At 41.9% G+C, this 27,972-nt stretch overlaps 1 protein-coding gene across 1 annotated transcript; it reads right to left on the reverse strand.

The window, feature by feature from the left end:
* Positions 1 to 13,354: 13,354 nt before the first annotated feature.
* Positions 13,355 to 27,463, reverse strand: HRH4 (histamine receptor H4). Its single transcript, XM_068993655.1, has 3 exons — positions 27,211 to 27,463; positions 18,562 to 18,725; positions 13,355 to 14,155 (listed from the first exon to the last, which is right to left on the reverse strand). Exons 1-3 carry the CDS (start codon positions 27,461 to 27,463, stop codon positions 13,355 to 13,357), a joined length of 1,218 nt encoding a protein of 405 aa, XP_068849756.1.
* Between the last annotated feature and the right edge of the window lie 509 nt (positions 27,464 to 27,972).

The following is a 27,972-nucleotide window of genomic DNA, read 5'->3' on the forward strand; positions in this document are numbered from 1 at the left end:
CAGATTCAGATCTCCAAACAACATTGGGTTCCTCGCGGTGGAGGAATGGCTTCCTTGCTAGCTCTGCCTCATGTTTTGACATGATGGCCACCCAAGGCTGCTCTGTTACGCCAAGAGAATCACTAAGTCTCAATGTTTTACCAACTTCTGGGATCACCTCTTGCCTGGAAGACAGTCCTCCAGTAAAATAATTTTATTAACTTCTGGTCCTGGTTCCTCTCGTTAGAGGAGCTCAAATATAAGCCAGGAAAATAAATATATATTATTTTCCACTCCTTTATTTTTATTCTCTTTCTTCTCAGCTTTTCTTTTCTAAAATAAATTTAAGTTGGAGAATAAAACCTCATAGGATTTTAATATGAAACACTGATGATAGAGATGAGATGAAGGTATTATTTTCATCAACAATATCTGGGACTCTCCTTTCTCAAAACTTTGAATAAATCTAAAAATCCTATCTTTATGCCAACACTTAGTTGTATTTTTCTTTAAGCTGAGAGTTTCAAAAACAGCTTTACCTTATGAATCATAAATAATACCCACAGTGTGAAATAGACTTATTCCTGAGAAGGTGACCATAGAGAAGATTTTCAAAAATGTACAATATTCTCCCTATGAGCATCCATTATATCAAAGACTTAGTCTCATAAGAACAAAATTTTAGGACTGAGAGATGCCCCAATTAAATGATAGGAAAATTTTTGATAAAGATTTTAAATGTGGCTAGACTCATGGCATCCAGCATAATATGAAGTTGGAAATTACTTTATAATGAACATAATTTCCCTTTTTAACCTCCTGATCATAGAATTACTAATACAAAAGAAGCGCTGTTGCGTCTTTGAGGCTGTGTGCTAACTGAGCTGCAACACCAAATCTAGCCAGTAGGTGGTGCTTTCTTAAATGGGAAATACTTGAAGTTGAAAATTATTTTTTTATGAAAACACATGACTGCAGCCATGAAATTAAAAGCCGCTTGCTCCTTGGAAGGAAAGTTATGACCAACCGAGACAGCATGTTAAAAAGAAGAGACATTGCTTTGCCAACAAAGGTCTGTCTAGTCAAAGCTATGGTTTTTTCAGTAGTCATGTATGGATGTGAGAGTTGGACTGTGAAGAAAGCTGAGCGCACAAGAATTGATGCTTTTGAACTGTGGTGTTGGAGAAGACTCTTGAGAGTCCCTTGGACTGCAAGGAGATCCAACCAGGCAATCCTAAAGGAGATCAGTCCTGAATATTCATTGGAAGGACTGATGTTGAAGCTGAAACTCCAATACTTTGGCCACCTGATGCGAAGAACTGACTCATTGGAAAAGACCCTGATGCTGGGAAGGATTGAGGGCAGGAGGAGAAGGGGAAGACAGAGGATGAGATGGTTGGATGGCATCACCAACTCGAAGGACATGAGTTTGAGTAAACTCCAGGAGTTAGTGATGGACGGGGAGGCCTGGCGTACTGCAGTCCATGGGGTCGCAAAGAGTTGGACACAACTGAGCGACTGAACTGAACTGAAGATACTTGAAGGTAGAGGACCATGACTTTACAGCTACCTGTGACTGTTAAAGTTTTGAATACTTTGGGATATGTGAGAAATAGACAACGCTTTTAACAGATCACTGGAATGTAAAGAGTAGATGTAGGGAAAATGCCAATAAAGTAATAGTTTAGGAAAGATGGGCATAGATTTGTATATGTGAAAACTTAGAAGAGAATTATTCTTTTCCAGTGACTTTCAGGGAAGGAAGATTTTTATAAGCTTTGAAATTCCTGAAATGCAGTGACTTTTTTTTTTTTTTTTTTGAGCCAATGACTTGTAGTTTTTACAAAGGTAAGATTAGCAAGTGAAACTCATGAAATAGGCAAGAAAAACTTTTTATCATCCTAAGGAACTTTAAGAGGTTCTTTGAGAAAAGACTCCTCCTCTTGGAGAGAGAGAGAGAGGGAGCTGGTTTATCTGTGTGTTCACCTGTGGGTTGGGGGGCAGTGAATCTGTGTGGGGGCGTGTGAGTCCATATGCCCCGCCTTGAGTGAATGCTTTGTGGCAGCCTTACCTCGCTAGGGGGAGCAGTCACTACTTGTTTTTTTATAGAACTTGTGTAGCCTTAACTGCTTTTCTGAGTTTAATTCTGTATAACCTATTGGCAAGTGAGGTGGCTGTTATCAGATTCCTGTAAATTGTAGCTCAAAACGGCATTACCCATTTATCCAGTGGCTGCTCAGAAATAAAAGGGGGAAAAATTATGTGGAATTACTGCCATCTGGTGGAGAAAACGGGAGACTGCTGGTGTAGAGTGAGGTGGGGGAAGGACCTTCAGATTTGAACTTTGTTGATTCCTCATGCAAAGAATTGACTCATTGGAAAAGATCCTGATGCTGGGAGGGATTAGGGACAGGAGGAGAAGGGGATGACAGAGGATGAGATGGCTGGATGGCATCACCGACTCGATGCACATGAGTTTGGGTGAACTCCGGGAGTTGGTGATGGACAGGGAGGCCTGGCGTGCTGCAATTCACAGGGTCGCAAAGAGTCGGACATGACTGAGTGACTGAACTGCACTGAACTGATTTGATTTTGTTTCTTTAGGATTTAATTCAGGTTTTTTCACTCACATTCACCTCCTAAAAGCTCTGATTCACTAACTACCTCCTCTGTCGACTAAGAATAGCTGTGGTATCTATTTTACCGATACCATCTCTAAGGAATCCTATCTGGCAAAAAGAAAGCCTCTCATTTAAGTTTCTGCATTATCCATACAAATACTATTCTGATTTAACCATGCAAATTCTAGCCATCTGCAGGCAAAGCCTTGTCTATACTAGTCTAGGAGTACAGCTACACAGCCTTGACACAGAAGGGCCGGGTTGCTTGGAAAGATACAAGGCCAAGCAGGGCAGTTTGCAACAGTTCTACTCTAGGGGCTCTGCCCTCTCATCCCTACAAGCATAACTATAAAAGAAATAATTCATCATGCTCTGTCACTGCACTGCAGAGCACATTTGTGTGCATATCCCTGTTGATTTCAAGCCAGATGATACATAACTCCTTAAGAAACTTGCCCCCCATTGCCTGCTACATTATAGAAACCCCGATGGGGCTATGCTCTCAAAGCAACAGGCATTTCCTCGGTCCTGAGAATAGTGTAGAGGAGTACGGCTTTCCAATTCCCGACCTTCTTTTTCTTGGTCCTCATGAAAGCCAAAAAGTAAGAACACTGAGGAATAGACCATTGTGCCCAGCTCCATACCACGGGGGACTGCAGCACCTTGAGAGGTACTCCTGAAAGTGAAAGTCTCTCAGTCATGCCCAAATCTTTGCAACCATGTGGACTGTAGTCTGCCAGGATCCCCTGTCCACGGGATTCTCTAGGCAAGAATCCTGGAGTGGGCATCCACACCCTCCTCCAGGGAATGAACCCAGGTGTCCTACATTGCAGGTGGACTCTTTACCCTTTGAGCCACCAGGAAAGCCCGTTGAGAAGTACTCCTAACTCAGGGGTAATGAGGCCCTTCAGCCCAGCTTGAGCCACATGAAGCCAAAGGGACTAAACCCAAAAATAAGGGTTGAACTCAAAACTCAAAAGTTGAGATTCCAGAAGCCAAAAAGGGCAGAAGATCCAACCAGTTGCCTAACCGCCACCTCAGCCATGACCCAGATGCCCTAGAATGGGGTGGAGACACAGGAAGGATGGAGTAATAATTTAAAAACAAGTTGTCTTCCCATTTCTAAGAAGGAGCTGATAAGTGTCTTTCTATGGAGAAAAAAGGCATGTCTTTTACATCTTTATCTTGACTGTTGGAAATTTTAAGTTAGAGTGAATGTCCAAAAGATGTTTTAAGTGACCGAAACATTTCTTAGGATTTCTGTCTCTGTACTTACATTGTCCATCTGACCTTGCAGGCTGATTGCCTCATCCACTAGAGATTGCAGCACATTCATCAGAATGGGTTTAAATTCCCAATCTGATAATTCCAACACCCACACTGTGTCTGCTTCTGATGATTCCTCAGTGTCTTCAAATTGTGGTTTCAGCCTTTTGATATGCTTTGTAATTTTTTCTTCATAGCTGAATATCCTGCATAAAAGAAACCACCATAGACTTCTAGCAATGTGTTAGTGAGGTCTGGGGGAGGGGAAGTTTTCTGTAGTCCTATGATTAGGTCTCCATCTTTGAATGAACCTGTATCTTCACTGTGCACTCCAAATGTATTTCTGGGAGATTTTTTATCTCCACAACTTAGGTGGGTCAGGACAGCTAGAGATGGCTGGAGTTGACTATTTCCCTTCCCCCAGGTCAGCTAGGCTCTGATATTATCCCAGCAGGTTAGACTCTGGTTAACTAAACTAAACTTTTCCTGAAGGATGTTTTCTTTTATGGTCAGTTCCTTATGATCAGTAGTAAGAGAGCAGAGAAAAACAATATAAAAATTTGAAAGGAGAGATAAATTCAACTTCTTCCACTGATCTTCACAGAACTGCTGCTGCTGCTGCTAAGTTGCTTCAGTCGTGTCCGACTCTGTGCAACCTCATAGATGGCAGCCCATCAGGCTCCTCCGTCCCTGGGATTCTCCAGGCAAGAACACTGGAGTGGGTTGCCATTTCCTTCTCCAATGCATGAAAGTGAAAAGTGAAAGTGAAGTCGCTCAGTCGTGTCCGACTCCTAGCGACCCCATGGAATGCAGCCTACCAGGCTCCTCCATCCATTGGATTTTCCAGGCAAGAGTACTGGAGTGGGTTGCCATTGCCTTCTCCCTTCACAGAACTACTCATCATTAACAAAACTGGCTCATTCTACTAAAAGTCCTTCTTCTCTTATTCCCTGGTAGACATTTAATTGTATTAAGAAACTGCTGCAGGCCTGAGCAAGAATAGGATCGAAAAGAGAGGCTATTTAATACAAAGTGTATAATCAGTCTGTAGATTGCAGTATCTGACTTAAGATGGAAATGTGAAGAGACTGAACCTGATGATTGAAAGAGAAATGCACATAGCTAAGAACAACTTAGCATTTCCAGTGGTCATGTATGGATGTGAGAGTTGGACTGTGAAGAAGGCTGAGCACCAAAGAATTGATGCTTTTGAACTGTGGTGTTGGAGAAGACTCTTGAGAGTCCCTTGGACTGCAAGGAGATCCACCCAGTCCATTCTAAAAGAGATCAGTCCTGGGTGTTCTTTGGAAGGACTGATGCTAAAGCTGAAACTCCAATACTTTGGCCACCTCATACGAAGAGTTGACTCATTGGAAAAGACTCTGATGCTGGGAGGGATTGGGGACAGGAGGAGAAGGGGATGACAGAGGATGAGATGGCTGGATGGCATCACTGACTTGATGGACATGAGTTTGAGTGAACTCTGGGAGTTGGTGATGGACAGGGAGGCCTGGTGTGCTGCAATTCATGGGGTCGCAAAGAGTTGGACATGACTGAGTGACTGGACTGAACTGAACTGAAGAACAGCTTGTTTTGACCTTTCTCTCCCCATGGTATAGCTTTAGCCTCACATGTGTATCTATCCTACTATTGTTATGTTGTCTAGTTTACAATGTTTCGAAATCAGTTATCTTTGCTACTAAATCATTTTGCAGTGACTGTGTTCCTGTAGAGAAGTAACCATGACCTTTAAAAAAAATACTGTCCTATTACATAATAATGTTTGTCTTTTTTTGTCTCAGTTACCACAAAAGAACAAGTGATATAAATCTTTCTCTCTCTCTCATACTCAACTTTCAGAGGCTGGATTGAATACACCGGAAAGTGGACCCTCCCCATGTCAGTTAGCTATTACTGAATATCAGAGTGTTCCCCAGATGTAGTGACTTTCATTGCTCAGGAGTCTCGGGGTCAACTGAGCAGCTCTTCTGGTCTGCGCAGTGCTAGGCTGCAGTCAGCTGGCCTCATTTAGCCAACATGTGCCCAGGCATCTCCAATCAACTGTTGAGTCAGCTGGAGGCTGGCTGCTCTTAAGATGGTCATAGCTACACCAGCTTGCTTCTGTCCTGGGTTGGGAACATCCCCTGGAGAAGGGAAAGGCTACTCACTCCAGTATTCTGGCCTGGAGAATTCCATGGACTGTATAGTCCATGGAGTCACAAAGAGTTGGGCATGACTGAGGGACTTCCACTCTACTTCATACAATGTTTGAGTGACTGAGTCTTAACCATTGAACTGCCAAGGAACTCCCAGCAAATTGTTTTCCTGAGGGAAGGTGGACCCAATATTGCTACGTGTTACAATTTCTAAGAAAACTAGAAAAAAAAAAAAACCTGAAAATCTCAATTTTAATGTTGAATTCCCCAGTTTTTAAATTATTGTTGTTGTTCCATCTCTAAGTCGTGTCCAACTCATATTCATGTCCATTGAGTTGGTTTTCCTATCCAACAATCTCATCCTCTGCTGTCCCCTTCTCCTCCTGCATTCAATCTTTCCCAACATTAGGGTCTTTTCCAATGAGTCAGCTCTTCATATTAGGTGCCCAAAGTATTGGAACTTCAGCAACAGTCCTTCCAAGGAACATTCAGTGTTTTAAGTTTTTAAATAATAACACCCAAATCCACTGATCCTATAGTCAGACACTTTAATGAACCACCAGCTTGGCATCTCTGTAGGGAACCCACCAACGATAGCCACTGCTGAGTACCATGCTTTCCTGGACTTCATTCCTCCATCACTTGCATCAACATTAAAATGTTGTACACTTCTTAAGCACTAAAGTCCACGTGATAAGAACAGAGGGGAAGTAAATTTTGTTGGAATGAGGGTGCTGGGCATAGTGTTGCTAGAGCTGCTCCAGGTTTTTGCTCAAAATCCTCCACCCCCCGACTATTAGCAAGAGTGTCCTTGCTCAAAACCTGCCGACCCTGCACCTTTAGCAAGTGAACATAAATCTTTAAAGAATCTAGAGATAAGAAAGGAAGCTGCACACACGCAAAGAGAAAACCCAGACAGAACCAAGATGGCAACAAATCTGACCTCTAACAAACTGAATCTCATCATATCTTGATTTTACTACATTAGCATATTAGTAACACACCTACCAGTAGCCAGGACCAGACCTTAAAGACCAATGTTTCTGCCTTGCTGGCTCCCATCAAAGGTACTAGCAGAAGCCCTAACTGCATTTTCCCACCCCACCCCCGAGGGCAACCTGAGCACAACTGGCCCCATCCCTTTGGTTGTCCAAGCTCTACCACTGGCATCAGAAATTAATCAGGCCTTCAAACATTAACCCTCTAATGATTTCTCCAAGATCCTAGGTTCTCATAACTTCACTTCTCTTTTACTCTCTCTAGTCTTAAAGATGACCAAGAGCTCCAGGCTGCAATGGTGCAGGAGCGGCTGAGAGGAGCTACCCCATGCCTGAGGTCAGGGGTGGCACCCAAGAGGAGCTACCCCACACCTGAGGTCAGGGGCGGGGGCTGAGAGGAGCTACCACACATCCAAGGAGTGGCAGTTTCACGGGCACAGCAGGGCCGAGAGGAGCTACTCCACGTTCAAGGTCAGGAGAGGCGACTTCGTCCAAGGTAAGGAGCAGTGATTGCACTTTGATGGAGCAGCTGAGAAGAGATACCCCACGTCCAAAGTAAGAGAAACCCAAGTAAGATGGTAGGTGTTGTGAGAGGGCATCAGAGGGCAGACACACTGAAACCATAATCACAGGAAACCAGCCAATCTGATCACATGGAACACAGCCTTGTCTAACTCAATGGAACTAAGCCATGTGTGTGGGGCCACCCAAGATGGACGGGTTATGGTGGAGAGATCTGACACAATGTGGTCCACTGGAGAAGGGAATGACAAACCACTTCAGTATTCTTATCTTGAGAATCCCACGAACAGTATGAAAAGGCAAAAATATAGGATACTGAAAGAGGAACTCCCCAGGTCGGTAGGTGCCCAATATGCTACTGCAGATCAGTGGAGAAATAACTCCAGAAAGAATGAAGGGATGGAACCAAAGCAAAAACAATACCCAGCTGTGGATGTGACTGGTGATAGAAGCAAGGTCCCATGCTGTAAAGAGCAATATTGCATAGGAACCTGGAATGTTAGGTCCATGAATCAAGGCAAATTGGACGTGATCAAACAGGAGATGCCAAGAGTGAACGTCGACATCCTAGGAATCAGTGAACTAAAATGGACTGGAAAGGGTGAATTTAACTCATACAACCATTATATCTACTACTGTGGACAGGAATCCCTTAGAAGAAATGGAGTAGCCATCATGGTCAACAAGAGTCTGAAATGCAGTACTTGGATGCAATCTCAAAAACGACAGACTGACCTCTCTCTGTTCGTTTCCAAGGCAAGCCATTCAATATCACAGTAATCCAAGCCTATGCCCCAACCAGTAACACTGAAGAAGCTGAAGCTGAATGGTTCTATGAAGACCTACAAGACCTTTGAGAACTAACACCCAAAAAGATGTCCTTTTCATTAAAGGGGATTGGAAGGCAAAAGTAGGAAGTCAAGAAACACCTGGAGTAACAAGCAAATTTGGTCTTGGAGTACGGAATGAAGCAGGGCAAAGGCTAATAGGATTTTGCCAAGAGACCGCCCTGGTCATAGCAAACACACTCTTCCAACAACACAGGAGAAGACTCTACACATGGACATCACCAGATGGTCAACACAGAAATCAGATTGATTATATTCTTTGCAGCCAAAGGTGGAGAAGCTCTATACAGTCAGCAAAAACAAGACTGGGAGCTGACTGTGGCTCAGATCATGAACTCCTTATTACCAAATTCAGACTTAAATTGAAGAAAGTAGGGAAAACCACTAGACCATTCAAGTATGACCTAAATCAAATCCTTTATGATTATAAAGTGGAAGTGAGATATAGATTTAAGGGACTAGATCTGATAGGTAGAGTGCCTAATGCACTATGGACGGAGGTTCGTGACATTGTACAGGAGACAGGGATCAAGACCATCCCCATGGAAAAGAAATGCAAAAAAGCAAAATGGCTGTCTGGGGAGGCCTTACAAATAGCTGTGAAAAGAAGAGAGGCGAAAAGCAAAGGAGAAAAGAAAAGATATAAGCATCTGAATGCAGAGTTCCAGAGAATAGCAAGAAGAGATAAGAAAGCCTTCCTCAGTGATCAATGGAAAGAAATAGAGGAAAACAACAGAATGGGAAAGACTAGAGATCTCTTCAAGAAAATTAGAGATATCAAGGGAACATTTCATGCAAAGATGGGCTCAATAAAGGACAAAAATGGTTTGGACCTAACAGAAGCAGAAGATATTAAGAAGAGATGGCAAGAATACACAGAAGAATTGTACAAAAAAGATCTTCACGACCCAGATAATTACGATGGTGTCACTCACCTAGAGCCAGACATCCTGGAATGTGAAGTCAAGTGGGCCTTAGAAAGCATCACTACGAACAAAGCTAGTGGAGATGATGGAATTCCAGTTGAGCTATTCCAAATCTTGGAAGATGATGCTGTGAAAATGCTTCACTCAATATGCCAGCAAATTTGGAAAACTCAGCAGTGGCCACAGGACTGGAAAAGGTCAGTTTTCATTCCAATCCCAAAGAAAGGCAATGCCAAAGAATGCTCAAACTACTGCACAATTGCACTCATCTCACACGCTAGTAAAGTAATGCTCAAAATTCTCCAAGCCAGACTTCAGCAGTACGTGAACCGTGAACTTCCAGATGTTCAAGCTGGTTTTAGAAAAGGCAGAGGAACCAGAGATCAAATTGCCAACATCCACTGGATCATGTAAACAGCAAGAGAGTTCCAGAAAAACATCTATTTCTGCTTTATTGACTAGGCCAAAGCATTTCACTGTGTGAATCACAATAAACTGTGGAAAATTCTGAAAGAGATGGAAATACCAGACCCCCTGACCTGCCTCTTGAGAAATCTGTATGCAGGTCAGGAAGCAACAGTTAGAACTGGACATGGAACAACAGACTGGTTCCAAATAGGAAAAGGAGTATGTCAAAGCTGCATATTGTCACTCTGCTTATTTAACTTCTATGCAGAGTACATCAAGAGAAACGCTGGGCTGGAAGAAGCACAAGCTGGCATCGAGACTGCTGGGAGAAATATCAATAACCTCAGATAGGCAGATGACACCACCCTTATGGCAGAAAGTGAAGGGGAACTAAAAAGCTTCTTGATGAAAATGATAGAGGAGAGTGAAAAAGTTGGCCTAAAACTCAACATTCAGAAAACGAAGATCATGGCATCTGGTCCCATCACTTCATGGGAAATAGATGGGGAAACAGTGGAAACAGTGTCAGACTTTATTTTTGGAGGCTCCAAAATCACTGCAGATGGGGACTGCCGCCATGAAATTAAAATACGCTTCCTTGGAAGGAAAGTTATGACCAACCTAGATAGCATATTCAAAAGCAGACATTACTTTGCCAACAAAGGTCCGTCTAGTCAAGGCTATGGTTTTTCCCGTGGTCATGTATGGATGTGAGAGTTGGACTGTGAAGAAAGCCGAGTGCTGAAGAATTGATGCTTTTGAACTGTGGTGTTGGAGAAGACTCTTGAGAGTCCCTTGGACTGCAAGGAGATCCATCCAGTCCGTCCTAAAGGAGATCAGTCCTGGGTGTTCACTGGAAGAACTGATGCTGAGGCTGAAACTCCAATACTTCGGCCACCTCATGCGAAGAGTTGACTCATTGAAAAAGACCCTGATGCTGGGAGGGATTGGGGGCAGGAGGAAAAGGGGACGACAGGATGAGATGGCTGGATGGCATCACCGACTCGATGGACATCAGTTTGGGTAAACTCTAGGAGTTGATGATGGACAGGGAGGCCTGGCGTGCTACAATTCATGGGGTCACAAAGAGTCGGACACGACTGAGTGACTGACCTGAACTGAACTTTCGTTTTTTTAATATGTATTTTTAAATAATTTTAAAATGAATATCTTTAATTTTAAAATTTAGTAAGTACTTATAAACCAGTTATACTGGGAAGTGGAGGCTAGTAATTACTCATACTAGAATAGGAAGTTTCATTTTATGATAAGTCTCACTTGAGGATATCTATAGGCAGTTATATCAAAGTTTAGATATATAAATATGTTTCTAGAAAATGGGATTATATCATTCTTTTCTTTAGAAACATCTACACAAAACTAATAATTGTAGCTGGTTTTTGGGTAAAGAAATTGTTTAACTGTTGTCTTTTTATAATAAGTACATATATTTTCATTATAATGAAAAACATTTTAAAAGTTCTTACAGTGCAGATTTGAAAGACTGAGACTGACATTCCCTTTTTAAGGAAAATGCCTCGTGTGCGTGCCTTTTCAATAAATAGCTATGAAGTGCACTGTACTAAGAGAACCCCAATATATTGGGTTGGCAAAAAAACTATTTGGGCTTTTCTGTGAGATCTTATGATAAAACTCAAACAAACTTTTTGGCCAACCCAATAATATTTCTGCCCCAGGGAATCTAAACCTTATTGTCAAGGTTCACAGTCATCTTTATACTAAGTAGCTAATATGTGATAGACTCCTAATTCACATTTGTTTCATGAATACCTGAATGTACCATCAAAAGTATTTTATTCAGAATCTCACTTCATAGAAGATTAGCCCTGTTCTGTGCATTTCTCATACCTGGCTCACATTTCATCACTTCTGAAACATACATTTCTCACTTTTCAACAATTCTGAAATTAGAATAGGACTTACCTATAAGTGTGATTCTTTTAAACCTTGTTTCATAGACAATCTGCAGCATTTTCTCTTTTATAATGTAAGATGGTATGTCTTAGATGGACAGTATCTTGGATTGAATGAAATATAATACATATTACGTTTTCTGACTTTAGAAAATACATATGACTATTTAGGCATGTTTCCTCCAAGGTTCAACTGGAAAAAGTTTTCATGGGGCCACTCCATCCAATGATCATTCAAACCTCCAGTAATGAGATGAAATCCACAACTACTGATTTGTAAATGTTAAAACTAACAAGCTACAGCATTGTAAAAACTTGTGTGTTTATGAGGGTTTATTTCTCAAATTTTTCAATTATGATTGAATATCGAACATATTTCCTATTTTGAAACTAATGTTAATGTATAAGTGTATATAAAAAACCATGTGCATTTCTCAGCATTTATGATATACTTCAAAGATTTTCATATTTTAATGTTTTCAATGAATCAAAAGTTTAAAAGATCTAAGATATGAAAATGACTAATCTGTATTTTAAGAATTCTAAGAAATTGTAGAAGAAATACTGGTAAAATCTTACTGAAGAGATTAACTATGAAATCACAATGAAATGTTATGACAAAGACAGGTAAAGAATACTATAAAAAATTAATAATGACAAAAAACAAAATGTCACGAGACTAATAAAATGCAACTCATCAGTTAGGTATAACCTACATTAACTGCATAGTGAAGGAATCACTCTGAGCACTGCAATATAAAATACTGAGCACATGAGTTAAAAGATCAAAGACAGAAATATATTTGATTCATAATTATTGACACATACTAGCTCTGTGAATGTTATACCAGATACATCAGGTTTAATCTTATAGTCCTTTTGCATCTCTTAGCCTTTCTCATTCTTTCATATTTTCTCATGGAGAAGTTTTAGCTGATGTGCAAGTTAGGACAAGGGGAAGGAAGGAAACGGGAAAGCCATCCTTTCAACCCATTACCTATCCCTCACCCTGTCCTCCTATGATTGCCAGGGACTCCAAGATAACTTCATTGAGAACCTTCAAGAGCTGCAGTGACCTCCTCTTTCCCCCATTATCCCACACTTCCTCTTTTCTCGGATCAGGAATGCAGAGTCTGGAAGTATGCATGCCCTCTGCTCTTTCATCTGAGCATCCTCACCTCCTCACCCTCACTCAAACCCTAATTCACCTGCCCAGCGACCATAACAGCGTTACCCACCCCCAGGAAAAAGGGCTAAAGAGCTCTTTTTCCTTTTGTATGCTTTAGGGAATGATCTTAAAACGTGATGAGTTTTCATCACTGTAAAATGAAAATGGAAATTCACTTAAGACTGTAGCAACACTGAACATCTAGAAAGAAAACCAAAATTTTTGAATTTCACAATCAAAGTTATCTTAAGATCTAAAAAACAAAGAAGAGGTGATGACTAAGAAAAATATAGTGCTTTTGTGGCTCTGAGTTTACAAAAATATTATTGTCAGTTTCTAATAATGTTGTTATTCACCAGAATAATTTTCCACTGACTTCTAGTTTCCAGGGGTTTTTTATTTGTTTGTTCAGGTTTTCAAGTTTTACATTTTTATGGACTTTTTCAGTAGAGTGGAAAGGGCACAATGAAAGCCAGACTCATTTAAGTGAGAGCAAGACTGAAGTTTACATAAGCAAAACGATTATCTTCAAGAAGATGTTGACCGATTATGTGATAGTATGGACTGCTTTTTCACCCGAAATAATTTCAAGAAGGCCTTCTGAAAACTCTTGTGACACAAGGGATACAAAAAAGGATTGACAAAGGAATTGAACCACTGAAGCCAAAATGTGAACTCGTACACAGCGTTTGAGAGATCTGAGTGTGTGCCATGACATGAACGAATAATTGTGAACAGAGAGTAGGGAGCCCAGCAAACAGCAAAAACACCCAAGAGAATGGCCAGTGACTTGGCTAGTTTCTTGCCTCTGCGCAGCTCAAGATGTTCCCTTTGGTGAAGAGCTAGGGAATCTGAATGGGAGAGAGAGCTCGTTTTGGAAGCAGTTAAACTATTCACCTGGGGTCTTAAGGAAGACAAGAGGCTGCTCTTTCTTCCTGATTTCTCAGAACGAAGGGATGCTGCTGATTCCTCCAGGTTGGAAAGAGACGGCCTCGAAAACAGTCCATTCCTGAATGAGCGTCCACTGCTACTGGAAGGGGCAGAAACAAATCCAGAATGCCCCCTACTGAGATGACTGCGCTTCCATAGGCTCCAGTAAATATACATGTTGAAATAAGCCACTAGCAGGACTGGGATCACGAATTCGAAGAGTAACGTGAGGGCAAGGATATGCCATTTTTCAAGGAATTCAGGTTTGCAATCCGCCCCCAGTTCCTTCCTAGCCTCTGAAACTAGCATTGGCCCATGCACTAAGAAGGCCGCCACCCAGACGGCCACCATCAGAGTCACAGTCTTCAAGGTCCCAGTATGTTGAGCTCTGTAAGACACCTAAAAGAAACCAAATAAATTATTTTTAATACAATGAGCACATGTTGATTGCACAAAGCATACCGTCAGCCCTCAGGAGTTTCCGTGATGTGCACAGTGGAGCTGGTCACTGAATCTGGGTAATGTGATTGGGCCGGGGCAGAGGGTTTGGTTTTGGTGAACCCTGGGCTGAGATGTAGGCTTTCTTACAGTTTAAGGTTAAACATCTGACACTACGGAAAATGTCAAGGTTAATATCTAAAAGAAGAACACAATTTTTCCTAGTCCACGGACACTAATCTGAACTGTTAACTGAAACTGAACGTGTTCACAGTGCTTTTAACCTGCCAGCTGGGTCGTGAGCAGCATTTTTAACAAATTGGGATAATCAATGTCAGAATGCATCACACATCATAAGGATATGTATTGTTTGATGAAACTCTTGCTTTGGGAAAACATTAATAGATATACATAAGAGAGAGAGAAATGTGCGTACCGAATCATAGTGTACAATGCATTTATCACTGAAATCACAGTAAAAAAAGTTTGAAAGACAGAACCTATTCTGCAGTTTATGCTGAGCCTTCCAGGTGGGGTCGAAAAGGACAGAACTCTTACATTCCTCCCACAAGATGATGCACAAAAAGAAAGAGAGCTAAATCAGCTGTAGGGAGAGACTACAGTGTTACGAGCAGAACCTAACATTTCTTTCTACAAATGTATCCACCCAGCAAAAATGGTACTGAAGCAATGGTGGCCAGCCACTTGGGGAGACGTGGCTGTGGTGAGTGCCATGGTCTTTTTTAGGAGTGAAGAATATTCTAAGCCCACTTGAGCCCAGGGACAGGCTTCTATCAGGAAAGATGAGATTCTTTGGGGGAGGATTGCTCTCAGATCCCAGGACCTTTGATAGATTCTAAAATCTTAAAGAATATCTTCTATAAGAAATCTAAGATGCCAACTACCCGTATGAGGGGTAACCATGCGACCCAAGACTTTTCCAAGGGGACTTGGAGCAGACAATCTCTCCAAACCCCTTTCAGATCAGTAAGATTTCTTCCAGCCATGTTCCATGTTTCTCTGCTTATACTCAACGGAAAGGAAATGATTTACCCATGACGTGGGAACACACTTCCCTTTTCACCATCTTTCAAGTACCATTTTCTCTGAGTTTTTAAGTCTTGTCCTGAAGTATGTTCTCATTTTTATTAAAAGGGTATAACAGTGCCAAGCACTGTCTTTCTTTAATGGCTTGTATGTGCTGAGGAGGGCTCACCAACGGGCTAGAGGTAAAAGGAGGTTTGTTTAAATTTTTTAAGTTACTTTTATAGAATTGTTTTTTTTTTCCCCCTTTTTTTTACCCTTTTTCCAAATTACTGGCATTTCTGAGGCTAACCGAAAATGTATATGGTGCTAACCACAAGCTCCCATGTACAGTACATCTTTTTGCCTTCTGCTTCTCATACCACTAATTAATACTTGCACTTAAGTCTAATGATTATGAAGATAGTAACAATACCCAGATGGTCATAAAACTGCATTTAGTTTTTTAATTGCTTTGTTCAGCCTTTGTAATGATATGGTACAATACGCTGGAAAGTGATCTCTTTTCTGTTATGTATAAGGTCAAATGGAATAACAGACATCCAAGGGAATTGAGATGATGATGCCAATCTCTTCCCTCATCTCTGGGTAGCATGTTAGACAGATGACAGTTCAAAATTGCTTGAATCCAGGCCCATGCCTCCCTGAAATTCATCCGTGGCCCACTTCTCACCTTTTACAGAATATGTCCATTATTCAGGATGTCTCCTCTTACCCTGCCTCCTTCCCCACTTCCAGAAGACATCCAAGCATTCTGTCAGTCAGGTTTCTTTTGTGAGGCAGAGCAGCCCCTGGAACGTGCTGGTGTTAATAATGAGATGGGATTGCAGGGCCATTCTAAGTGCTTGTCAGGCATGGCCATTTGCATTGAACCTTCCTTTCCTCAGTTATTGTCAGATTTCCATTTCTCAAGCCCCGCCTTTTACCCTGACCTGTTACACTGTCTTCTAGACTTTTAGCTACAGCAAGGGCTCTGTTCCCCATGATCACTTCCTACGAGCTCCTGTGGTCTTTGAAGGTTTCCTTCTGGCTTCCTACAGCTGTGCTGGAACTCAGCCAACAGAGGTGCTGGTGCTGCCTGCGCACCCCCGTGAGCATTCACACACCGCTGCCTCTAGCACCTGTTACACTTGTCTCTGCCGTGTGCTAGGGACCCGGGTCCAGCTGACCTGGCCCTCACCAAGTTTACAGCCTGCATTGTCAGGGAATTTCTCAGGGCAAGACCAAGAAATAAACCCATCCATTTTTCTCTCTGGGCATCACTCCTCAATCTCTGTAATGTCTAAGCCTGTTTTCTAACTGGAAAAGCCGCCCCTTTCCTTTACACAAACCTGAGGTTCACTCAAGAGTTTGAGCCTGCAATGAAGAAATGTCCCAGTGAACACTAACTGGGAACACTCAGTTGAGATTAAAAAGAAGACACAGAAGGAAAGGAAATGTTTAAAGTACAAATGGGGAAGATAATTAACTAGAGCACTGCTTTTCAAACATTTTGACTGTAACCTCAAGTAAGAAATGCATTTTAAACCCTTAAGGATACTGACAGAAGTATTCATAAAACAGTTCTTACCTTTATTATACACAGGGTACTCTGATTTACTCTAATTTGTAAGTTCTGTTCTACTTGTTTTCATGTTTTTTCATTCTAAGAAAAAGTGATATACCAGGCCACTGAACTGACTTCATGACTCAATAATGAGTTACTACCTGCAGTTTGAAAAATAGATTATACGCTTCTGGATTGCTAATCCAAACTGATCTGTACTCTCTCCAGAGTTCATCCAGTACAAACTGCAGTGGACTCTGGTGCCAGTGAAGTACTCAATGTCAAGTGTCTCACTGTCCCACCACATCCCACTCTCTACTTCTTCCTTGCCATATGGCAGCTCAGCTAGAGAACACACTTCCTGGCTTCCCTTACAATAAGGTAAGGTCATGTGACTACATTTCACCAGTGAAAGGTGAGTGGAAATGATTGTGTGATTCTGCACTACTTGGTTAAAAGAAAATCCTTTGCCCTGGACTTTTGCCTTCTGCTCTTCTTTTCTGAAACCTGAAATGACAACAACTTGACTTTGAGCATGCCAAGGAGGTTGATGACTTAGGATGGGGGTCAGCAAACCACTGATCATGGAGCACGTGTGGCCCACCAACTATTTGGATGATAAAGTTTTATTTGAGCAATTGCAACAGAGGTCATAAGTGCCTGCTCTAGAGAGTACAGAGCCTGGGTCCCTGGGTGAGCTCCTGGAGCAGAGCCTTCTAATCTTCCTGAACTGTTCTATGAGAGAGAAATTAACTTCTGCCTTATAGTCTGAGTCTCAGCATTTTGGAATCTCTTTGTAATGGTATTTTATCCTATCCTTATCCAATGCACCCTCCCAGTCCTGTCTGCCTCCAAGATGCACAGCTCTCCCAGGACAGAGCTGTCCCTAGCCTCTCAATCCCTCCAGCACCACACTTAGTCCCTTTGTTTATGGATCCATTTCCACATTAGACTGTTATGTTCCTCAAAAAAAAAAAAAAAAAAAAAGACTCTGCAGATTCAGTGCTGTATTCCAGTCCTTAACAAAATCCCTGTCACAGAATCATTCCCTATACATTTAGGTCCCTGGGACTCGGGAGTGAAGGAAGTTTCCCATCAAGGCCTCAGACTCTTCAGATCACTGTCCCATTATTTCTGTGGCCTCCTCCCATCCTTCATCATTACTAACATCAATCTTATTCTCTCCCTTGTTGCTGATAAATTTAGCTTGCTTAAGAACTGTCATGAACTAATTGATGAGACTATTCCAGATCTTGGTTAGTTCAAACTTGCTTGGCCTGGGTCCTAAACTGGCACTGGTTAGTTCTACTGGTATAGCCTGTGGCTTCCCTGTACACTGTTTTTTCCTTTGGTCATTCAAAATTAATTTCCTCATGACATGCAGAAGTCTGGGAGTCTTTCTACCTGCCCACCAAGTTCAATCGTGAAGAATACATTTAAGTCTCAAGTTTTCTAAGGAGTTGAACAGATAAACCTACTGTGAGACTCATGCATATCCAGCCTACTACAGACTCAGTTTACCACTTCTCACAACTTGCCCTGGATTCTGTTGGACATTTTCCGATTCTCATTGGACGCAGGGGAGTGACTTAACCAAACACACAGAAAGTGTTCCCTAACAGCCAGTGAGAATTTAGTGCCAACAAAAGGGTAATCAGGCTTCTCTAAGGTTGGTCAATTAAACGAACAAACAAAAATTCTTGCTTAGGGACCCAAAATCTATAAAATTTACAAATATCTAATCTTCTAAGCAGGATAAATTAATGTTTTGACTTACAGCATTTGAGACTGACTGGTATCGATCAAAGCTGATGAGTACGATGTTATACACAGATGCTGTACACAAAAGATAGTCAGTAGTGAGCCAAAAGACACAAATGTTATTTTCAAACTTCCAGTTGAAGAGCTTGTGAGGGATGAATAAAGGAATGGAGATCACACCTGCATGGGGGGGAAAATGAAGGTTAAAAAATATAGCACGTATCAATGAATACGAAGAGACGCAAACACGACACAATGAACTACCTGAAATGACCAAACCTGCTTGATTATAATTTAGAAATTCATGGTATTTCATCAACAAATTCAGTACTGATCTCTTACATGTTCTTTAAATGTCATTTTAAAAATAGCTGTCACAAACATCATACCTTCAATGGCTCCTTATTACTTTCCAAATTAAGTTCAGGTCCCAACATGTTTTGTGTTCATGATCCAGCCCAGACAGGATGGACCACCCTTCCCCTAAACACATCTCACATTGCCACATCTTTTTGCTTTTGCCAAGAACATTCTTCTTGCTTAAAGATCTCTCTTCTACAGAGAAGTCTATTTAACTCCTTCTCATTCTTCACTTAGTGTAAAAGAAATGATACCTTTCTTATCATCTTTACTGGAACTTCCTAGGTAGAAGTGACCCTTTGTCACCTGCCCTCTCCTGGCACCTCAGTCATCTCTCGCTCTCTTGTGTACAGACACATCCTACTTTATAACATTGTCACGTGTTAAGATTGGGACCATGTTGGAAGTCGGTCTTCGTATTTTTCACAACGTCTAGAGCTGACTAATGGCTCACACATTTAACTCAAGTAAATTAATAACAGCTAATAGGTATTGTACAGTTACCATGTGCCAGACACTGTCCTGTGTGCATTATGTATATCATCTCATCTAACTGTCATAGAAACTCTGTAAGGTAGGGACTGCTGCTAAGTCCTGTCAGTCGTGTCCGACTCTGTGCGACCCCATAGACGCACAGCCCACCAGGCTCCTGTCCCTGGGATTCTCCAGGCAAGAACACTGGAGTGGGTTGCCATTTCCTTCTTCAATGCATGAAAGTGAAAGTGAAGTTGCTCCGTCGTGTCTGACTCTTCACGACCCCGTGGACTGCAGCCCACCAGGCTCCTCTACCCATGGGATTTTCCAGGCAAGAGGTAGGGACAGTGTGAGAGAAAAAACCCTCTGCTACTCCTCCACTCCTGCTCACTCCTCTTCACCCTTGTTGTTGTTCAGTCACTAAGTCACGTCTGACTCTTTGCAACCCCATGAACTGCAGCAACTCAGGCTCCTGTGTCCTCCACTGTCTCCCAGAGTTTGCTTAAATGCATGTCCATTGAGTCAGTGATGCTATCTAGCTGTCTCATCCTCTGCTGGCTCCTTCTCCTTTGGCCTTCCATCTTCCCCAGCATCACGGTCTTTTCAAAGAGTTGGCTCTTCACATCAGGCGGCCAAAGTATTGGAGCTTCGGCTTCAGCATCAGCCCTTCCAGTGAATATTCAGGGTTGATTTTCTTTAGTATTGAGTTGTTTGATCTTCTTGCAGTCCCAGAGACTTTCAAAAGTCTTCCCAACATGACAATTCAAAAGCATCAGTTCTTTTGCACTCGGTTCATGGTCCGACTCTCACACCCATACATGACTATTGGAAAAAACAGAGCTTTGACTGTATGGACCTTTGTTGGGCAAAGTTCATGGAGCTCCAAAACAATTAAAACAGTAACAATTAAAACAATTAAAACAGTATCTTCACCCTATCTGACCTCAAATACACCACACCCACACCCACACCCTCAGATCCTTGCATGGGTATCCTGACATGCAGCACACTTCCCTTCTGTTTACTCAAGGCTCCTTCTGTTTACTCAGAGAGCCCCACCCCTGAAGTTTACACTGTAACCTCTACCTCTAACATACTTCCTCCCCACTATGTTTTTCTCAGTAGCAAATGATCACCCTCTAAAATGTCATGTAATTTTATTTATTTATTTATATTGTTTATTGTCTGTCTCCCCACCCATGTTCCCCGAAAAAGTACAAGCACCATGAGGGCAGGCATTTTTTTTTTTTACTGTATTTTCCCTGATATATCCCCAGCATCTAAAAGGGTGCCTGGTTCAAAATAAATCAGTATCGGATGAATGAGTAGATGAAAATGGGGAAGTCTAGTTTCATTAAAAATTGCTGTCAATCCTGTATAGCCCCTTCTTTCTGAAGCCAGTTAAGAAGCTGCATCTTGTGGAAAGTGGAAGGGAGATTCAAGAGGAGGGGACTTACATATAGCTATGACCGATTCATATTGATATATGGCAGAAAAGTGAAAGTGAAGTCACTCGGTCATGTCCGACTCTTTGTGACCCCATGGACTGTAGCCTACCACACTCCTCTGTCCATGGGATTTTCCAGGCAAGGGTACTGGAGTGGGTTGCCATTTCCTTCTCCAGAGGATCTTCTCGACCCAGGGATCGAACCTGGGTCTCCAACACAGTATTGTAAAGCAATTATCCTCCAATTAAAAACAAAGTTAAAAAAAAAACAAAACTGCATCTTCCATGAGAAAATGACAGTCAAAAGGTAGAGGGGAAGCTGAAAGCCCTAGTGAATTCTTTGGACCAACAGAGCAATGTGTGGATAACAGTGATTGTATTGAGGGTGTTATGGACTGAATGTTTGTGTCACCCTCCCCCCAAATTCACATGCTGAAGCCCGAATCCCCAGAGTGATAGGGCCTATAAGGGGGTAATTAAAGTTAAATTAGGTTGTAAGGGCAGAGCCCTAATCCAACAAGCTTAGTGTCCTTAGAGGAAGAAACACCAGGAAGCTCGCTCGCTGTCTCTCAAGGCCAGATGAGGATGAAGCAAGATGGCAGCCATCTACAGGCCAGGAGGAGAGCCCTCACCAGGCACCAAATCAACTGGCACCTGGGATGTCCTAGCTTCCAGAGCTCTGAGAGAGTGAACTGCTATAAGGTTACTCAGACTGTGGTTGTTCTGTTGGGGCAACCCAAGCTGCCTAACACAGAGGGAAAGAGAAGAGCCCGGCCCTGAGGCCTCAAGGTACCAGCACACTGCACTCTGTTATGCTCCGCTTTGTTGCACTTCACGGATACTGCATTTATTATGAATGGAAGGTTCATGGCAACCCTGCATCGGGCAGAGTCTGGCAGCGGTATTTCTTCCAATAGCATTTGCTTCTTTTGCGTCTCTATGTCACATTTGCTACTTCTTACAGTATTTTTATTTTTTTATTATTATGTTTGTTGTGGTGATCTTTGGCATTACTGTTTTAATTGTTTTGGAGCTCCATGAACTTTGCCCAAATAATTCAGTGAGCTTCATAAATGTTGGGTGTGTTCTGACTGCTTCACCAGCCTGCCATTTCCTCGTCTCCTCAGGTTTCCCTATTCCATGAGACATAACAACATTGCAATTAAGCCGATTAATAACCCTAGAATGACCTGTAAGTATTCAAGGGAAAGGAAGAGCCAACGAATGTGGCAAATTTCAGTGGTGTCTCATTTTAGGAAATTGCCACAGGCACCCCAGCTTTCAGCACCCACCACCCTGATCAGTCAGCATCCATCAACATCAAGGCAAGACCTTCCCATGAGCAAACAGATTATGACTGTGTTAAGGCTTGGAAAATGGTTAGCATTTTTTACCACAGAATATTTTTAAATTAAGGTGTGTACATTATTTTTTTAGACATAATGTTATTGCACACTTAGTAGACTGCAGCTATACCTTTTACATGCACTGAGAAACCAAAAAATTCATGTGACTCTTATTTTGATTTTTGCTTTATTGCAGCAGTCTGGAACTGAACCCACAATACTTCTGAGTTATACTAAAGATACACTTTGCCATCCTGAAAATGTGGTTCAGACTCTGTCATCAACAATAACCTTTTGCCCTTGAAGATACTGTCTGGATCACCCATCATGTGCTTTGTAGCCCATACATACCCACACAAATGTAGATATGAAAAAGGTACCCATAGATGGAAGCATTGGTCATGTGATAATTTAGTGGCTCAGATGGTAAAGCATCTGTCTACAGTGTGGGAGACCCGGGTTCAAGCCCTGGGTTGGGAAGATCCCCTGGAGAAGGAAATGGCAATCCACTCCAGTATTCTTGCCTGGAAAATCCCATGGACAGAGGAGCCTGGTAGGCTTCAGTCTATGGGGTCGCAAAGAGTCGGTCACGACTGAGCGACTTCACTCACTCACTCATAGATATAAATAATATTTTTCTGGAATAATATATAGATGAGATATGTTAATGCACCTGAAACTAAAATTTTTCCTCAATAAATCTTTCCTTTTCAACTAAATTCAGCCTAGGACTAGCTGCTCAGGTGGCAAAAATTTTAAGAAATTACTTCTATAGGAGGCCAGTTCAAAAACCTGTGACAAGAGGACATTCAGCCAGAAAGCCCACCATGCAGAGCACATGATGCTCTAACCTGCACTGGCATCACCACATGGATGTGGAGCTCTGGATCTCATGACCCTAAATATTAAGAACTGCTATCTTACAGCTACAGAAAATCTCTCACAAGGCCCATCTTGGCCCACCACCACCACCGCCACCACCACCGCCACCACCACCGTGAGTTCCTATAGGCTCAGAGCTAAAAAGACACACTTCCGAGCATGGCAAAGGAGAAGGAACAGCATTGACACAAAACTCAAATCTAGTTACAAAATGCTCTCGAAGACGCTGCCAAGCCGTGTGCTGTCATGGTGACTATTGTATTAGATCAGTGGACCTCTGGATGGAGCTGGCAGGGGGCAGAGAAAATGTGAAGGATGAGACCAGCTGATTAAGAGAGATTCTGGCCCGTGTCCAGCTGCTGTCATCAGGAGCAAAGCCATTTCTTTTCCCATCCACCTGACAATAGAGGAGGACCGCCAGGACTGCTGAGTCATCACATCTGCAGGGACATTTCTCAAAGAGGAACCACAGATTGTGATGCTCAAGACCTGCCATGATGCTGACCCTGGGCCTTATACAGAGGCACTCTGTTCTTGTCTAGAACCATCTTCATTCAAAAGCTTCAGGCCTCAGTCTTTCTCCCTTGGATATATTTTTACCCCATCCCTTCTGACATGAGGTATACAAGTCCTTACTTCCTTTGGAATAGTCAAAATACATCATCCATTTTAAATGTTGAGTATCATCTAAAAGTTGTACAGCTCTGTGAAGAAGGGGGGGGATACATATATTTATAATAGAATATTCTCTGTTCACATAAATATACTCGTGTATTTATCTGTGCAGGCTTCCCTTGTGGCTCAGAGGGTAAAGCATCTGCCTACAATGCAGGAGACCCGGGTTTGATCCCTGGGTCGGGAAGATCCCCTGGAGAAGGAAATGGCAACCCACTCCTGTACTTTTGCCTGGAAAATCCCGTGGACAGAGACACCTGTTAGGCTACAGTCCGTGGGGTCGCAAAGGGTCAGACACGACTGACTTCACTTTCACTTTATCTGTTTATGTGAGCATAAAGGGCTTCCCTGGTGGCTCAGCAGTGAAGAACCCGCCTGTCAATGCAGGAGATTTGGGTTCAGTCCCTGGGTCAGGAAGAACCCCTGGAGAAGAAAATGGAAACCCACTCCAGTATTCTTGCCTGGAAAAATCCCATGGAACAGAGGAGTCTAGCAGGCTACAGTCCATGGGGTCACAAAGAGTCGGACGTGACTGAGGAACTGAGCACACACCCTTGCACATGTGAGCAAAGAGAGTGATGTGGAAGGATCTATATCAAGTTGTTGGTGTTGGTTACCTGAAGGGGCAGAACTGAGGAGAAAAATGAGACTGCTGCATGTTTTTAATGCTTCTATATTAGTTCTCCACTTTTTTCTGTGATCCTGTCATTTCTATACCTGGATTCCTAAGTCAATGTTTCCAACTAGAGGTTTCCTCCAAAACTTTTATCATTGCAATATCAGAAGCATAAACTGCTCTCCCAAATGCTGCTTATTTCTCTGAGGAATGTCATACTTCTCTCGTCTCCAGAACTCGGTCTTTAACACGTCTTTCTCCTGCCTGACAACCCCACCCCCATTGCATCTCGCCTCCTAAACTTATTTCCACTCTTACCCTCGTTGGCAAAGTAATGTCTCTGCTTTTTACTTAAAGCAGAGACATTACCTTGCCAACACATTTCTGTCTAGTCAAGGCTATGGTTTTTCCAGCAGTCATGTATGGATGTGAGAGTTGGACTATAAAGAAAACTGAGTGCCGAAGAATTGATGCTTTTGAACTGCGGTGTTGGAGAAGACTCTTGAGAGTCCCTTGGACTGCAAGGAGATCCAACCAGTCAATCCTAAAGGAGATCAGTCCTGAATATTCATTGGAAGGACTGATGCTGAAACTCCAATACTTTGGCCACCTGATGGCAAGAACTGACTCCTGGGAAAAGACCCTGATGTTGAGAAAGACTGAAGGCAGGAGGAGAAGGGGACAACAGAGGATGAAGTGGTTGGATGGCATCGCTGACTCAATGTACATGTGTTTGAGCAAGCTCCAGGAGTTGGTGATGGACAGAAAAGCCTGACATGCTGCAGTCCATGGGGTTGCAAAGAGTTGGACATGACTAAGTGACTGAACTGACCCTCGCTCAGAGCCTCACTGCTGATTTCTGCCAAGGTCACTGCAAGATTCTCAGAAACCAAGCCACCCCCTGCTCCAGCTTCTCCCACCTCCTACATCTCTTCTGATGCCTCTAATGTGAAGCTTCAACCCAGTTACTCACTTAAATGTCACATTGCCTCTGAATAAGCTCCAATCCAGACTCACACTAGTATTCAAAGGCCTTCATTGTGTAGATTCCAACTATTCCAACTTCACCCTTTGCTGTTCCCTTATAGCCCATTTGCACACAAGCCAGCCTGGAGCTCACCCTTAGAAAGCTATATGCAATGATTTTCTATCAGCATATCGCTGTTGATTCTTGGAATTCTCTGCCCTCCCCATCTCTGCCTATGGAAATTATTCCCATCCCCTAACATTCATTTTGGAGGCCACTATCCTCTAACAAAGGCAATGGCACCCCACTCCAGTACTCTTGCCTGGAAAATCCCATGGAGGGAGGAGCCTGGTGGGCTGCAGTCCATGGGGTCGCTAGGAGTCGGACACGACTGAGCGACTTCACTTTCAATTTTCACTTTCATGCACTGGAGAAGGAAATGGCAACCCACTCCAGTATTCTTGCCAAGAGAATCCCAGGGATGGGAGAGCCTGGTGGGCTGCCGTCTATGGGGTCGCACAGAGTCGGACACGACTGAAGCAACTTAGCAGCAGTAGCAGCAGCATCCTCTAACAAAATGTGTTCCCCTTGCCACCCACCAACCGCTCCCTGCCGCCCACCTCTGAATGCCTATAACGCTTCGTAGGTCTTTGTAGGTTCTCATATCAATTTGTCCTGTTAGTCATTTCTGAACTTCTCTTATCTACTGTACTATTTTGAAGGTTTATTAAAGAAACAGATTAACCTAGTCCTGTCTATCTCTCCTCATCATCTATTTGCACTTGGTACTTAACAGTACTTATACATGGTAGGTACTCTACTAACATTTGTGAACTTGGTTTGAGTTGACATTTGTCTACAGAGAAATCAAGAGTGAGAAGACTAACACAAGTTGAGCAATCACTATGTTCCAGGCACTAAACTTAAGTGTTCTGTTAGTTTTGCTCCATTTTAACATAATTGTAAGTGTTTATGTAGCTATACACAATAACAAATTAACTAGGAGGTCCTATAAAACAATATCAGCCGTAGACACTTCTGCATATTTACTTATTATTACAAGGATATGCACTTCCCTGGTGGCTCAGCTTGTTAAGAATTCACCTGCAATGTGGGAAGCCTGGGTTCAGTCCCTGGGTTGGAAAGATTCCCTGGAGAAGGGAAAGGCTACCCACTCTAGTAATCTGGCCTGGAGAATTCCATGGACTGTACAGTCCATGGGGTCACAAAAAGTCAGACACAACTGAGTGACTTTCACTATTCACTCACTATTATAAGGATTGTGGAAAATGATCACCAGGCAGTAAGAAATTATGAAGTGTACATTTTCAAAGAATGATTACTTTGATTTCTACGATCTTACAGTTATTTAACACTATGATACCATATCATATACAAAGTAGGTTAGTGTTGGGTGTGCTTTACAACATGCTATGATATATCATATCATAAAATAGTATCAGCTATACTATTTGACCTGAACATCCTATTTTCTGATTGTCCCAATTACCAGTATATGCATCATTTCCTATAACTCTAACACTGTGATATTAAAGAAACTATGCTTACTTAAAAAGGAATATTTATAAACCTAAACATGCAAGGACAATAGCTCCAGAAACAAAAATAACTCTTAGATTAAAGCAATACCGGACTTATTTTTATTCCATAAAAAGAAACTGTTTTTAGAGGACAATTCCCCTACAAACCTTATTTACATATATATATCATTCCCATATAGTACCGTACAGCCTCCCCTGAATTTAAATCCTTAAACTTTTTATTTCTAATAGTACCCAATTTTATACAGTCCTTTGAAATAATAAAAGCTCATTTTATGTTTTTAGAAATAAATTATAATCGAGAAAGATTATCTTAAATAAATATATGTAACTTACCAACAAAGAAGTCCGAAATGGCCAAGTTAAGGAAAAAGTAATTACTTCGATGTCTAAGATTTTTGTCCACCACAAAAGCTAAAATGACCACAGCATTTCCTAGCATTATAGCAAAAGCTAGTAAGCTCATTAAAAATGCTAAAGCAATGTTTGAAAAAGAATTTATGTCATTACTAGCTGTCCTCACATCAGAAGAATTTGTGTCATTAGTAAATGGCATCACATGAGAAGAATTTGTGCCATGAGTAGACATGACATCAAACAATACAGCGAACTAAGCCAGCCAGACAATTCTGACAAGTGTCTTTTCCAATCGAATACCTAAAAGATATAGTCTCCTACACATAACAACATTTTTAAAAAGTCTAATGCTGATCTCATAGTACTTCCTGATTCTTGATAAAAGCAAACTTGTGGTAACAGTTTCCTCTTAACCGACACTGAAGAAGTGTTTCCAAAGACAGTGAAAGGTTTTATCTTAAACATTTTGATGTAACTCATCTATTTCCCATTAACAGAACAATATTATATGAAATATAATTGATACACTCTATAGGTAAGAAATTGGGCTCAAATGAGAAGATATAGATCCAGTTAAATGTCCCCTTCTGACCAAGATATAATATCAGGGGCTGAATTCACCATCGCAGCTGAAACAGTGAAAAAAAATGGACAAAATATGTGAAACTGTAGTTTTTGAGGCACTGGACATCAGGAAATGAAGAATATTGATCCCTGAGAGAAGAGGAGAAAATGAGGAGA

Source organism: Capricornis sumatraensis, chromosome 21 (assembly GCF_032405125.1).
Source record: "Capricornis sumatraensis isolate serow.1 chromosome 21, serow.2, whole genome shotgun sequence".
Lineage (NCBI taxonomy): Eukaryota > Metazoa > Chordata > Mammalia > Artiodactyla > Bovidae > Capricornis > Capricornis sumatraensis.